Source organism: Mauremys mutica, chromosome 2, assembly GCF_020497125.1.
Source record: "Mauremys mutica isolate MM-2020 ecotype Southern chromosome 2, ASM2049712v1, whole genome shotgun sequence".
Taxonomy (NCBI): domain Eukaryota; kingdom Metazoa; phylum Chordata; order Testudines; family Geoemydidae; genus Mauremys; species Mauremys mutica.
In genome coordinates, this window is record NC_059073.1 from 296,358,165 (window position 1) to 296,373,384 (window position 15,220).

General features: G+C 63.5%; 1 protein-coding gene across 1 annotated transcript in view; it reads right to left on the reverse strand.

The window, feature by feature from the left end:
* The window catches only part of FASTK (Fas activated serine/threonine kinase), a 52,725-nt gene extending 37,733 nt beyond the window's left edge, over positions 1 to 14,992 (reverse strand). The window contains exons 1-6 of the mRNA XM_045004289.1: positions 14,850 to 14,992; positions 8,630 to 9,242; positions 2,940 to 3,410; positions 1,977 to 2,125; positions 1,557 to 1,773; positions 1,170 to 1,329 (exon numbers count right to left, since the gene is read on the reverse strand). Of these exons, the coding sequence (XP_044860224.1) occupies positions 1,170 to 1,329; positions 1,557 to 1,773; positions 1,977 to 2,125; positions 2,940 to 3,410; positions 8,630 to 9,197 (1,565 nt within the window). The 5' untranslated portion in view covers positions 9,198 to 9,242; positions 14,850 to 14,992. The remainder of the gene's footprint in view (positions 1 to 1,169; positions 1,330 to 1,556; positions 1,774 to 1,976; positions 2,126 to 2,939; positions 3,411 to 8,629; positions 9,243 to 14,849) is intronic.
* Positions 14,993 to 15,220: the final 228 nt, after the last annotated feature.

Genomic DNA, 15,220 nt, shown 5'->3' on the forward strand with positions numbered 1-15,220 from the left:
CCAGGCTGGACACCGCCCCTCCGACCCGTACGGCCTGGGTGCTGGGCCCTCTGACCCCCCTTCCCCCAGGCTGGACACCGCCCCCTCTGACCGGAACGGCCTGGGCACTGGGCCCGCCAACACCCCCCCTTCCCCCAGGCTAGACACCGCCCCCTCTGACCGGAACGGCCTGGGCACTGGGCCCTCCAACACCCCCCCTTCCCCCAGGCTAGACACCGCCCCCTCTGACCGGTACGGCCTGGGCACTGGGCCCTCTGACCCCCCCTTCCCCCAGGCTGGACACCGCCCCCTCTGACCCGTATGGCCTGGGCACTGGGCCCTCCGACACCCCCCTTCCCCCAGGCTAGACACCGCCCCCTCTGACCGGAACGGCCTGGGCACTGGGCCCTCCAACACCCCCCCTTCCCCCAGGCTAGACACCGCCCCCTCTGACCGGTACGGCCTGGGCGCTGGGCCCTCTGACCCCCCCTTCCCCCAGGCTGGACACCGCCCCCTCTGACCCGTACGGCCTGGGCACTGGGCCCTCCAACCCCCCCTTCCCCCAGGCTAGACACCGCCCCTCCGACCCGTACGGCCTGGGTGCTGGGCCCTCTGACCCCCCTTCCCCCAGGCTGGACACTGACTCGTATGGCCTGGGCGCTGGGCCCTCCGACACCCCCCTTCCCCCAGCCTGGACACCGCCCCTCCGACCCAAACGGCCTGGGCACTGGGCCCTCTGACCCCCCTTCCCCCAGGCTGGACACCGACTCTCCGACCTGGGCGCTGGGCCCTCTGACACCCCCCTTCCCCCAGGCTGGACACCGACCCTCCGACCTGGGCGCTGGGCCCTCTGACACCCCCCGCCCGCCCCCCCGGGCTGGGCACCGACCCTCCGACCTGGGCGCTGGGCCCTCTGACACCCCCCGCCCGCCCCCCCGGGCTGGGCACCGACCCTCCGAGCCGTACGGCCTGGGCGCTGGGCCCTCCGACATTTCCTCCCACCTCGGCCTGGGCACCGCCCCTCTGACCTGTATGGCTTGCTGCCCTCAAACCCTGCCCCTATGACCACACGGCCTGGGCGCCGGGCCCTCCGACCCCCACCCCCCTCCCATCACCCTGGGCTGAGCACTGCCCCTCCAACCCGCATGGTCTGCTGCCCTCAAACCCCGCCCCCGCACCAGCCCTCCAACCTGTATTTCCTGTTGGCCTCGTCAGCTGTCAGGGCGTGGTCAAACATGAGGACCCGGTAGCGTGGGTCGAGGCGCGGGCCGCTGTAATCTCGGAACTCCAGCTCCAGTGCTGCATCCAGCAGAGAGAGGTAGCGGCGCACGATCAGCGCATAGGGGCTGCCTGCACCGGGAAAGAGACAGGCAGTGCTGCTGTCCCCCTGCTCACGCCGGGATCCTCCTTTCCTGGAGCAGGGGACAGATCCTAGCAGGGGCTCTATCCACCCCCCACACTCCTCCCGCTTTCCTGGAAAGGGCTGCCATACCCAACTCCTTGGGACCCACCTCCCACCCCTAGCCCTGGGGGCTGTAACCAGCCATGAGGGTTTCCTGGGCAGAGGACTGACATACTCATGACATTGGTGATGAAGGCTGGGGAGAAAACCTGGTGCAGGACAGCCTGGGGGAAGTGCCTGAGCTGGAACATGGACATGAGGATGTTGACAGTGGCCAGGGGCGAACTGGCTGCCTTCTGCTCCAGGATGGCCTCCAGCTTGGGGAAGAGTTCGCTGTGGTTAGATGGCCGGTAATTCATGCGGCTGAAGGGAAACACCAGCTTCTGGATCACCTGCAGCCAGAGAGAGAGGGAGTGAGGCTGGGGCAGGCAGGGGGCACAGAGGACTGGCTGGCCTTGCCCTGAAGGGGCCCTTCCCTGGTAACTGCACTGAGATCCCCACTCACATGGGGGACTCTGTTATCCCCCCTGGTAACGGGAGAGCTCCAAGGAGCTGGGCCTCAGCCTGCCTCCCGGGGGCAGGGCAGGGCGCTCACCTTGCTCTCCAGCTGCTCCCCACGCTTCAGCAGGAAGTTGGCGATGGTGTCGAGCAGGCGTGGCTCACGCAGCCTGTGCCGGGCCACATACTTGGCAATCAGCGCCATGGTGTAGGGGGTGAGGTTCTCGGCCTTCCTTGGGAGCCACTCTGCAGGAAACACCACAGAGCAGGGCTGCATCAGCCAGAAACCCCAGACACTGCCTGCCTGGGGCCCCATGTCCTGGAGGATAACAGCCCGGCCCTTCCAAGCCAGGTCTCTGCATGGGACTCCCTGGGGCTCCGACTGAAACAAGGACACTGCTCCCACACTCCCTACAGGATTGGTCCACACGCCCTGGCTGAGGTGCACAAGGGGTCAAGAGCAGAACGGGCACCCCCGACCCCCGCAGAGCAGCCACTGACAGGCAGGCTCCCGTGTGTGCAGCTTGCACAGTGCCGCTCCCCGAGCCAGACATTGGAGGAGCAGGGACGCATGGCTTAGAGGGCAGGCACAGCCTGTGATGTTTAAACCACCACCGCAGGGGTGAATCAGCAAGTTGGTACAAGGCCTCCTCTGCCGAGCCCAGGGCAGCTCCTATGCAGGCTGCAGGGGCCCCGGAGCTTTCCAGAAGAGCACATCTGCGTGTACAGACGTCCTTTTCCTCCTCACCCGAAACGGCTGAGATTCCTGTGCTCCAGCCTCCAGAATTCACCATCCAGCCACCAGCCTGGGACACCTCCGCCCAGAGGGGGAATGGCTGGGCAACCCCAATCGCAGCTGTGGCTGCTCTAACGTCAGGCATTTCCCCGGCACACCAGGGAAGGGCTAGCACAGCTGAGCTCTGGCTGCCAGGATGTCCTTTAAGGGGCAAGAAAGGGCAGGAACAGAGGGTGTGGAGAGGGTGGCCCAGAGCCCAGACAAGCCAATGTTGGGGAAAGGTTTGAGGCAAGCCTGGGGAGGTGGGTAGCCCCCAGCCCTCACCTGCCATGCTGCGGATGAAGCGCTCCTGGCGGTTCTCATAGAAGAGCTGCGAGCTGAAGATGGCCTCCAGGGCCTTATTGTTGGCCTCCTGAGCGCACAGGGCCAACATCTCATCCAGCAGGGCTAGCTCGTGCTCGCGGACGGCGCTCACTTGCCCCAGCGTGTGCCTGACCAGGCGCAGGATCTTGCGGTTGTTGAGCAGCTGCTGGTCAGAGGCTGGGTGGCCCTGCAGCGCCTGGGCCCGGAGCCGGTAGTAGGAGAGGAGGAGGAAGAGGGTCTGTGGGTGGCGCTCCTTCTCCAGGTGCCGCTCCAGGCTGCTGAGGCAGGACTCCACCAAGGGGTGGGGGCCGGATGGGTGAAGCCGCATCACACTGCTGAACACCATGGAGACGTCCTTCTGGTTGAAGCGCCCCAGGCGGCTCCGGGACTCATCCTCCAGCACCTGCACCAAGGCTGACTCTCCAGGGAGGCCTGGAGACAGAGCAGGGATTAGGAAATCTTGCCCTCTGGCGTACCACTGCAGCCACTCGCTGCGGGAGCTGGGGTCTGCCTCTCCCCCCACTCAGAGCTTCCCCATCAGCAGCACTAGGAAACCAACCCAGGTCAGGTCAGTTTTGCTGCTGCCCACAGCATGAGCTGAGTCTTGTCAATTACCCCTGAGGCTTCTTGGGAAGCGCTAGATGGCCCCAGCAGTGCTGGAGCTGCCTGTGGGCAGGCTCAGGCAAGGGTGCAGAGCACCATGGTCAGATTCGGAGGGTCCTTCCCGAGGGGAAGAGCTAGAAATGCCATGATGTTTCAGTTAAAGCTGGGATCCGGCAGAAACGGATCCACTCTGCACCAGGGCAGGCTCCTGATCTCCATGAGTGGGCTTTTACGGGCCCAGACTGCTGTGTTTGCAACCCCCCACCGCCCAGAGCCACAGGCACACGCAGCAGGTCTTCCCTCCAGCATCCTGCTCCGGCTCTCGGAAAGGGAACCTGATTCAAATCAGTCAGGTCCCTATGGATTCCAGCTGCTCCTGAGAATCATGCTCTAAAATATCAGCTAAACAAAAAAAAAAAGGGTTTTAGCTCTCATGGTTGCAAAGAAAACGTTGAAATGCGACCTGAGCACAACCAATGCCATGAGACTGGCCTCAGTGCCCGGCCAGCTTGAAGAGGGGTGGCAGCCCATTCCTCTTGGGGTGGGGGAGGGGAGTGATAATGCTGAAACCTAAGATGCTGATTTCCCTGTGATCATTCTGGGTCTAGTCCAGTGGATCCCAAACTTTAACAACCTGTGAACCCCTTTCACTAAAATGTCAAGTCTCGCGAACCCTCGCCTAAAAATGAATATTTCCAGGGATTTTCTCCTTCACCCGAGTATAAATTATTAAAGCAATGATCTTGGAAATATAAAAATTGTTTTTGTGACATGCTTATTACACACTATTTATTATTAATTATTATTTATCAGTACAGTATTTTTATTACATTATGAAAACGGCAACACTCTTCCAAGATCTCACTTTCATAGCTTGTATCGGTTTGAATAAGTCTGTCATAAGACAAGGCTCCTATGTTTCTTCAAGGAGTATCAGATGTGAAACAGCAAGAAGGTATTTAAGAAGCCAACTCAAAGAGTTCCTCCTACACAAGCATCCAGGTCTTGAGCAGTCCAGGCAAACAATGCATGTTACAACAAAGCTTAAACTTGTTCTTCATAATAATTTTAAATAAAATACTAGCTGCCTATTTAATTTTAAAAACAGCAAAAAATATCCACCTCCATTTCCATTTCTTATAAGCAGTCTTGAAGTTTAAATCTCCTCAGTGTGGCAGAGATGCTTGCTTTGATCTGCTTAGCTCTTGGAAGTCCAGGGGCTCCACGCTGCTGCCCCCGGTCCCTATGGACAGCTCTGTCCACCATTAGGGAATTTTTTCCCAAGAACCCCCTGTAACATTTCAAGGAACCCCAGTTTGGGAACCACTGGTCTAGTCTGATGCTTAGTGAAGTTAATGGAAAGTCTTGCTGACTTTGCTGGGCACAAGATTGGACCGCCCAGCAGTCACACCTATCCCACAACCTCACACTGCCTTCTCTGCCTTGTACAGGGAGGAATTTCCTGTCTTCTTCAAAACCCAGGAGATGCGGCACTAACCAGGCTAATCATTTCCAACTCATCTCTTAATTTAAATGAATATTTTAATTAAGGTAATTGAAGAAGTGACAGTAGCTGAGCAACTAACAGTGACCACAATCGAATTAAGTTCAACATCCTGGAGAAGGTAGGGCCCCAAGAAGTGACAGTGACACAACATTTCAGAAAGAGATTGAAATACTAGGCAAATGGTCAAATAGGCTCTCAGGTCAGAAGTAAAGAAAGTGAAATCCCCGCAGGTGGCATGGATCCTAGTAAAACAAACAGGAAGAGACACTCAGAACATATACGAGCTGCAAGGCCAAGATTAAATGAACCAGGCTAGCGGGCAGTGGCAAGAGGCTACTTGAGCCCAACAGAAATCCAACAGCACGTCCAAGAGCCCCGAAGGAGCGTCAGTAACAAGAGGCTGAGCTGCTTTACGAAAACCAGCCGCTGTCCCAGACGCCCAGAGGGGCCAATGCTGTACCCAGATCTAAAAAGACCCTGGGGTGATCCGGGGAATTAGACCAGTCAGCCTTACAGCTGTACCTGGCAAACTGGTAGAAATGATCATTAACAACAGTCTGTTAAAAGACCTGGAAAAACTGGGTTTCACAGGGTCTAACCAGCATCATTTTTGCCAAGGAAAATCACGTCTCACTCATCTATTGAACCAACTGATGTAATTTAGACTTTCAAAAGGCTTTTCCAAGGTCCCCCACAAGAGGTGGCTAAAGAAGTGAAGTTCTCCTGGGCTGAGAGAGACAGTGCTGTCCTGGATCGAAGGCTGGCTGGGCACAGAAAGCGAGAGCAGGACTAAAGGGCACACGGTTAACAGCGGGGCCTGAAGGCTCCAGGCTAGGTCCTGTGTTTAATGAATTTATCAGTGGTCTGGAAAGGAGGGTAAGCAGGGAAGTAGCAGCATTTGCAGCTGGTAAGTTATTTAGGTGAGTCAGGCCCAGAGAGGGCGGTGAGGAACTCGGAGATCTCAAGCCCAGCTGGGTGAAAGGGCTGCATGACAGGCAGTGAAGTTCACTGCTGATAAATAGTAAGTAATGCGCATTGGAGGGGAAAATACGAACGACTTGTCCACCTGACAGGGCTCGACATTAACTGCGTCAGCCCAGGAAAGGGATCTGGGTGTCACTGCCAACAGCTCAGTGGAGATCTCTGCTCAGTGCACAGCTGTGGTCAAAAAAGCTGAGGTGATGCTGGGATGCTTAAGGTCTAGAGTGGTGAATAACTGAGACTATTCGAATGCCTTTTGATAAGCCAATGGCGCAGCCTCATCCGGATCCCGTGTGCAGCACGGGTGCTCTGTCCCAGACGGATATGGCAGAGCTAGAGGGCGTTCACACAAGGGCGGTGAGAATGATCCAAGGCCTAGAACAGCAGTTCTCAAACTGTGGGTCAGGAACTTGAAGTGTGTTGTGACCCCAGGGCCAGCATTAGACTTGCTGGGACTTGGGGCTGAAACTACAGCCTGAGCTCCACCCTCACCCGGGGCGGCAGGATTTGGGCTCTGGCCCCCTCTCCTGGGGTCACAGAGTAATTCTGTTGAAAAAAGGGGGTCACGGTGCAATGACAATTGAGAACCACCGGCCTAGAAAAACTCTATGAAGAGAGATTGAAACAACTGGGATGGTTTCCTTAGAGAGCAGACGAGCAAGAGGGGATGTGATAAAAGTCTATGCAAATAACGACTGGTCCAGAGAAAGCAGATGGGTGCATTTGTTCTCCCTGACTTAGAACACAAGGACAAGGGGACATTCCATGAGATTAACGGCGGGAAATTCCAAACTGAAAAACACCTTTCACGCGGCGTGTGAATAAAGTGTGCAAGTCACTGACACAGGAAGTCATTGAAGCCAAGAATTTAGCGAGATTCAAAGACGGATTGGAAGCTTATGTGGCTACCAAGAACACCCATAATAGTTATTGTAACACAAATTCTGCAGGGATATTAAACCTCATCTCCAAGGCTTAAGCCGATCGCTGACTAGTAAGGGCTAGATAAAACCTACTGCTGGGGAAGATTGCCCCACATTGTAAGGATAAGGCCTTTTCCTGTAGCCATATTGTCTGAGGCCTTTGTCTGCAGCCATATCCGGAGAGCAGCAGCCATCAGCCAAGCAGCAGCAAGTCACATCCCCACATTCCACCTAAATGACATTAGAAGAATGTCACATCGGGCTGTTCAGAAGGCTCCTGTCCCAGTAGCACCCACCATCACCAGATACAGAAATGGGGCTTAAGATGGTTAAAGAAAATTTTCTTTGATGGCGTCCGTCCAGCAAGAAATCACTTCTCAACAGCTGTGGCTGTGAAATCCCGACTTTATTATCGTTTTGTCTTTATGGTCCCCATTTCTCTACAGTTTATCCGTCTGGTCTCGGTCTGGTTTGTGAGTGTGGCTGTTACAGAACTGATTTTGCTAGGTGTAAATCAATGAAGGTGCTGGGTAGGATTGGCTAAAGGATTGTTTGACAATATGTCAGGATGGGTTAGAGAATTGCTTAGGAATCATTTAGTGAAATGGCTGGTTAAGGTGCAGCTAAGCAGGACTCAGGTGTCACTATATAAGCTGGGGTGACGTCCAAAAGGAAGTTCTTGGGAACCAGCTCCAGGCCCCAGCCCCGAAGATCAGAGCTGCCAGACCTCAACACCCTGCCAATGACACCGTGCAGAAGCTGGAGTCCCCCAGCTGGCCTGATCCTGACTGGCCATCAAGAAAAGTTCCTCTGCCTTATTGGGAGCGGTGAGCATTGTAGGCTTAGCATGTGCAGTCTGTTTTGGTAACTGTTAATAAATAGAGGTTAAGTAGGATATTACTGTGTGAGGCTCTTTCACTGGTAAAGGACCCCGCAAACCCACAGAGTGTAAGGCTATGCCTTGAGCCCTACGAACTGCGTAAAGGTGGGTGCCCTTAGAGCGTGTGAGTAACAGAGAATTTTGTGCGGGTAACATCAGCAGCTATGGAAGGATTCTTATGCCTTCCTCTGAAGTCTCCGGCACAAGCCACAGACCTTGGGGCTGATCCAGTCAGGCCATTAATATGGTCCTCTCTTGCCCATACACCAAAGTGCAGCAGAAACCTGGGATGCTGCCCCTGAATGAAGGTCCAGCTGCCTGTAGAGCTCAGAGCCTGCACCCAGTTCCCAGAGTCTCTCAGCACACGCCCAGCTGGGGCTGACTCTCTCAGCCTCCTCATCACACAGGCACTCTGGGCACTTCAGACAAACGCAGCCTACTCAGATTTACATGTGTTTCTTCTTGTCCTCCCTGGCTCAAGCCCCAAGGTGTGTCCCCCAAATGCAGCTTCTGCCTCCACAATGGCACAATGGCATGAACCCACACAGGTATGGCTGCGTACAGGTAACCCTCCACGCTCCAGAGCTGCCCACCTCCAGGGAGGTAACCCCTTTAGCCACACAGACTGGGTGTCCACATGCGTGTGAGAACCCTCCTGCCCTCCCAACCCTATGCACAGCACCCCACTGCAGTCCCACCACCCCTCACACACCCCATGGCACATAACCTCCCCCCACCCGGTTCTCAGAGCACTCACCCAGGGCCGCGGCAGCGTACAGACAATTGACGATGCTGAAGTTATCGAACTTGGAGCACCCACTGATGATGGCCTGGCAGAGCGCCTGGAACTCTGGCTGCTCCAGCACCTGGTTGGGTCCACGGTGCTCTCCATTCACCACGGCCTGGCCCTGTGGCTGCTGCAGCAGCTGGCCCAGCTTGTGCAGGGCAATGGGGTAGTGGCTGGCGGACACCTTGCTGGGGTTCTGGGTGACCCAACGCAGCACTTCCCCCACACTCTGCGACCGCTCTATCAAACGCTTCATGGTAAAGAAAGTGTCGTAGCTCATCTTCTCGTGGATGAAGCTCCAGCTCTTCTTCTTGCCATGGCCTCGAGTCCTGCCGGCATCGGGGGGCAAGCTGTGGAACAGCCCGTGGCTGTAGGGATCCAGGGGGAGCAGCACAGCCCGCTGCTTGGCCTTCCCCGCACAGTAGCAGCTCGGGTACATCCTGGCCCCCCTCGTGTCACTAGCAGCCAGCCCCTGCAGGACACAGGGCCGTGCGCTCTCTTGGCTCAGGGCGCGGAGCCATGGCAGCAGGCGCAGCATGGTGAGGGGAGGGCAACTCGAGGGGCTTCTGAAAACAAGGAGACCCTGAAGGAAAGTCAGAGAAAGAGCATGAGGGAGGCAGGGCCAGGGACCCAGCTTCCCTGGGGCCTCAGCCCGGGATGAAGGAATTAGCAGCTAAAGCAGCAAGGAGACACCTGCACTCGCCTCAAAAGTCCCACCAGACGCCCCCCACTAGGACAGGGTACCCAGGAGCTCCCCACAGCCAACCCCCAGCCCCACTCCCTCCACACCCCCTGCTGGGACATGGTACCCGGGAGCTCTCCCCACATCCAGCCCCGCTCCCTCCACACCCCCTGCTGGGACAGGGTAACCGGGAGCTCCCCACAGCCAACCCCCAGCCCCGCTCCCTCCACACCCCCTGCTGGGACAGGGTACCCGGGAGCTCCCCACATCCAGCCCCCAGCCCCGCTCCCTCCACACCCCCTGCTGGGACAGGGTACCCGGGAGCTCCCCACAGCCAGCCCCCAGCCCCGCTCCCTCCGCACCCCCTGCTGGGACAGGGTACCCGGGAGCTCTCCCCACAGCCAGCCCCCAGCCCGGCTCCCTCCACACCCGCTGCTGGGACATGGTACCCGGGAGCTCCCCACAGCCAGCCCCCAGCCCCGCTCCCTCCGCACCCCCTGCTGGGACAGGGTACCCGGGAGCTCTCCCCACAGCCAGCCCCCAACCCCGCTCCCTCCGCACCCCCTGCTGGGACAGGGTACCCGGGAGCTCTCCCCACAGCCGCCCCCAGCCCCGCTCCCTCCACACCCCCTGCTGGGACAGGTTACCCGGGAGCACACACCCGCTGCTGGGACATGGTACCCGGGCGCCCTCCCCACACCCAGCCCCCAGCCCCGCTCCCCCCCCACCCCTGCTGGGACAGGGTACCCGGGAGCTCTCCCCACAGCCGCCCCCAGCCCCACTCCCTCCGCACCCCCTGCTGGGACAGCGTACCCGGGAGCTCCCCACAGCTGCCCCCAGCCCCGCTCCCTCCACACCCCCTGCTGGGACAGGGTACCCGGGGCCTCCCCACAGCCAGCCCCCTGCCCCACTCCCTCCGCACCCCCTGCTGGGACAGGGTACCCGGGAGCTCCCCACAGCCAGCCACCAGCCCCGCTCCCCCCACACCCCCTGCTGGGACAGGGTACCCGGGAGCTCTCCCCACAGCCAGCCCCCAGCCCCGCTCCCTCCACACCCCCTGCTGGGACAGGGTACCCGGGAGCTCTCCCCACAGCCAGCCCCCTGCCCCGCTCCATCCACACCCCCTGCTGGGACAGGGTACCCGGGAGCTCCCCCCACAGCCAGCCCCCAGCCCCGCTCCCTCCGCACCCCCTGCTGGGACAGGGTAACCGGGAGCTCTCCCCACAGCCAGCCCCCTGCCCCGCTCCCTCTGCACCCCCTGCTGGGACAGGGTACCCGGGAGCTCTCCCCACAGGCAGCCCCCAGCCCCGCTCCCTCCACACCCCCTGCTGGGACACGGGACCCGGGAGCTCTCCCCACAGCCAGCCCCCAGCCCTGCTCCCTCCACACCCCCTGCTGGGATAGGGTACCCGGGAGCTCTCCCCACAGCCAGCCCCGCTCCCTCCGCACCCCCTGCTGGGACAGGGTACCCGGGAGCTCCCCCCACAGCCAGCCCCCAGCCCCGCTCCCTCCACACCCCCTGCTGGGACAGGGTACCCGGGAGCTCTCCCCACAGCCAGCCCCCAGCCCCGCTCCCTCCACAACCCCTGCTGGGACAGGGTACCCGGGAGCTCTCCCCACATCCAGCCCCCAGCCCCGCTCCCTCCACACCCCCTGCTGGGACAGGGTACCCGGAAGCTCCCCCCACAGCCAGCTCCCAGCCCCGCTCCCTCCACACCCCCTGCTGGGACAGGGTACCCGGGAGCTCCCCCCACATCCAGCCCCCAGCCCTGCTCCCTCCACACCCCCTGCTGGGACAGGGTACCCGGGAGCTCTCCCCACAGCCAGCCCCCTGCCCGGCTCCCTCCACACCCCCTGCTGGGACATGGTACCCGGGAGCTCCCCACAGCCAGCCCCCAGCCCGGCTCCCTCCACACCCCCTGCTGGGACAGGGTAACCGGGAGCTCTCCCCACAGCCAGCCCCCAGCCCCGCTCCCCCCTCCCCCCCTGCTGGGACAGGGTACCCGGGAGCTCTCCCCACAGCCAGCCCCCAGCCCGGCTCCCCCCACACCCCCTGCTGGGACAGGGTACCCGGGAGCTCTCCCCACAGCCAGCCCCCAGCCCCGCTCCCTCCGCACCCCCTGCTGGGACAGGGTACCCGGGAGCTCCCCCCACAGCCAGCCCCCAGCCCGGCTCCCTCCACACCCCCTGCTGGGACAGGGTACCCGGGAGCTCCCCCCACAGCCAGCCCCCAGCCCCGCTCCCTCCACACCCCCTGCTGGGACAGGGTACCCGGGAGCTCCCCACAGCCAGCCCCCAGCCCCGCTCCCTCCACACCCCCTGCTGGGACAGGGTACCCGGGAGCTCCCCACAGCCAGCCCCCAGCCCCGCTCCCCCCACACCCCCTGCTGGGACAGGGTACCCGGGAGCTCCCCACTGCCAGCCCCCAGCCCCGCTCCCTCCGCACCCCCTGCTGGGACAGGGTACCCGGGAGCTCTCCCACCCGCCAGCCCCGCTCCCTCCGCACCCCCTGCTGGGACTGGGTACCCGGAAGCTCCCCCCACAGCCAGCCCCCACCCCCGCTCCCCCCACACCCCCTGCTGGGACATGGTACCCAGGAGCTCCCCCCACAGCCGCCCCCAGCCCCGCTCCCTCCACACCCCCTGCTGGGACCGTGCTCGCGGGAGCTCCCCACAGCCAGCCCCCAGCCCCGCTCCCTCCGCACCCCCTGCTGGGACAGGGTACCCGGGAGCTCCCCACATCCAGCCCCCTGCCCCACTCCCTCCACACCCCCTGCTGGGACATGGTACCCGGGAGCTCTCCCCACATCCAGCCCCCAGCGCCGCTCCCTCCAGTCCCCCTGCTGGGACAGGGGATCCGGGTGATCCCCCCACATCCAGCCCCCTGCCCCACTCCCCCCACACCCCCTGCTGGGACAGGGTACCCGGGAGCTCCCCCCACAGCCAGCCCCCAGCCCCGCTCCCTCCACACCCCCTGCTGGGACAGGGTACCCGGGAGCTCCCCCCACAGCCGCCCCCAGCCCCGCTCCCTCCACACCCCCTGCTGGGACAGGGTACCCGGGAGCTCTCCCCACAGCCAGCCCCCAGCCCCGCTCCCTCCTCACCCCCTGCTGGGACAGGGTACCCGGGAGCTCCCCACAGCCGCCCCCAGCCCCGCTCCCCCCACACCCCCTGCTGGGACAGGGTACCCGGGAGCTCCCCCCACAGCCAGCCCACAGCCCCGCTCCCCCCACACCCCCTGCTGGGACAGGGTAACCGGGAGCTCTCCCCACAGCCGCCCCCAGCCCCGCTCCCCCCACACCCCCTGCTGGGACAGGGTACCCGGGAGCTCTCCCCACATCCAGCCCCCAGCCCCGCTCCCTCCACACCCCCTGCTGGGACATGGTACCCGGGAGCTCCCCCCACAGCCAGCCCCCACCCCCGCTCCCCCCACACCCCCTGCTGGGACAGGGTAACCGGGAGCTCTCCCCACAGCCGCCCCCAGCCCTGCTCCCTCCACACCCCCTGCTGGGACAGGGTACCCGGGAGCTCCCCACAGCTGCCCCTGCCCCGCTCCCTCCACACCCCCTGCTGGGACAGGGTACCCGGGAGCTCTCCCCACAGCCAGCCCCCAGCCCGGCTCCCTCCACACCCCCTGCTGGGACAGGGTACCCGGGAGCTCTCCCCACATCCAGCCCCCAGCCCCGCTCCCTCCACACCCCCTGCTGGGACATGGTACCCGGGAGCTCCCCCCACAGCCAGCCCCCTCCCCCGCTCCCCCCACACCCCCTGCTGGGACAGGGTAACCGGGAGCTCTCCCCACAGCCGCCCCCAGCCCTGCTCCCTCCACACCCCCTGCTGGGACAGGGTACCCGGGAGCTCCCCACATCCAGCCCCCTGCCCCACTCCCCCCACACCCCCTGCTGGGACAGGGTACCCGGGAGCTCTCCCCACAGCCGCCCCCAGCCCTGCTCCCTCCACACCCCCTGCTGGGACAGGGTACCCGGGAGCTCCCCACATCCAGCCCCCACCCCCGCTCCCTCCACACCCCCTGCTGGGACAGGGTACCCGGGAGCTCCCCACAGCCAGCCCCCAGCCCCACTCCCTCCACACCCCCTGCTGGGACATGGTACCCAGGAGCTCTCCCCACAGCTGCCCCTGCCCAGCTCCCTCCACACCCCCTGCTGGGACAGGGTACCCGGGAGCTCTCCCCACAGCCGCCCCCAACCCCGCTCCCTCCACACCCCCTGCTGGGACAGGGTACCCGGGAGCTCTCCCCACATCCAGCCCCCAGCCCCGCTCCCTCCACACCCCCTGCTGGGACAGGGTACCCGGGAGCTCTCCCCACAGCCAGCCCCCAGCCCCGCTCCCTCCACACCCCCTGCTGGGACAGGGTACCCGGGAGCTCTCCCCACATCCAGCCCCCAACCCCGCTCCCTCCGCACCCCCTGCTGGGACAGGGTACCCGGGAGCTCTCCCCACATCCAGCCCCCAGCCCCGCTCCCTCCACACCCCCTGCTGGGACAGGGTACCCGGGAGCTCTCCCCACAGCCAGCCCCCAGCCCCGCTCCCTCCACACCCCCTGCTGGGACAGGGTACCCGGGAGCTCTCCCCACAGCCAGCCCCCAGCCCCGCTCCCTCCACACCCCCTGCTGGGACAGGGTAACCGGGAGCTCCCCCCACAGCCAGCCCCCAGCCCCGCTCCCTCCACACCCCCTGCTGGGACAGGGTACCCGGGAGCTCTCCCCACATCCAGCCCCCAACCCCGCTCCCTCCACACCCCCTGCTGGGACAGGGTACCCGGGAGCTCCCCGCACAGCCAGCCCCCTGCCCCACTCCCTCCACACCCCCTGCTGGGACAGGGTACCCGGGAACTCCCCACAGCTGCCCCTGCCCAGCTCCCTCCACACCCCCTGCTGGGACAGGGTACCCGGGAGCTCTCCCCACAGCCGCCCCCAACCCCGCTCCCTCCACACCCCCTGCTGGGACAGGGTACCCGGGAGCTCCCCCCACAGCCAGCCCCCAGCCCCGCTCCCCCCACACCCCCTGCTGGGACAGGGTACCCGGGAGCTCCCCCCACAGCCAGCCCCCAGCCCCGCTCCCTCCACACCCCCTGCTGGGACAGGGTACCCGGGATCTCCCCACAGCCAGCCCCCAGCCCCGCTCCCTCCACACCCCCTGCTGGGACAGGGTACCCGGGAGCTCTCCCCACATCCAGCCCCCTGCCCCACTCCCTCCACACCCCCTGCTGGGACAGGGTACCCGGGAGCTCCCCCCACAGCCAGCCCCCAGCCCCGCTCCCTCCACACCCCCTGCTGGGACAGGGTACCCGGGAGCTCCCCCCACATCCAGCCCCCAGCCCCGCTCCCCCCACACCCCCTGCTGGGACAGGGTACCCGGGAGCTCCCCCCACAGCCAGCCCCCAGCCCCGCTCCCTCGAGTCCCCCCAACTCACGCCCCTCCCCACCGGCCCCCCCGGCTCTGACCCCCCCCCGGGCCCCTGCGCCCCGCCCTGACCCCCGGGCCCTACATGGCGCTCCCGGCCGAGCTGGAGCCCGTCGCCGCCCCCGGCCCCTCAGGGCCGCCCGGCCGCCGCGTCCGCCATCTTCCCGGCAGCCCCCGCGCCCCGCCAATCGCGCCCCGCCCCCACACTGCCGGGGGCGGGGCCTGCCGCGCGCCTGACCGGTCCGCCCGGCCCGGGCAGCTCCCGTAGCAGCACAGGGCGTCATCTGCATATGGTAATGAGGGCGCGTTACCCTGCGGAACTCGCGGCCACCGGCACCGGCGCGCGTCAAGGCGGATTGGCCGAGGCCTGAGGACGTCACTCGCCCCGCCCCCAGAAGAGATTCCTCTCCCCTGGGGGGGCCGCCACCCCTCCCCCACATCCCGCCCCCACATCCC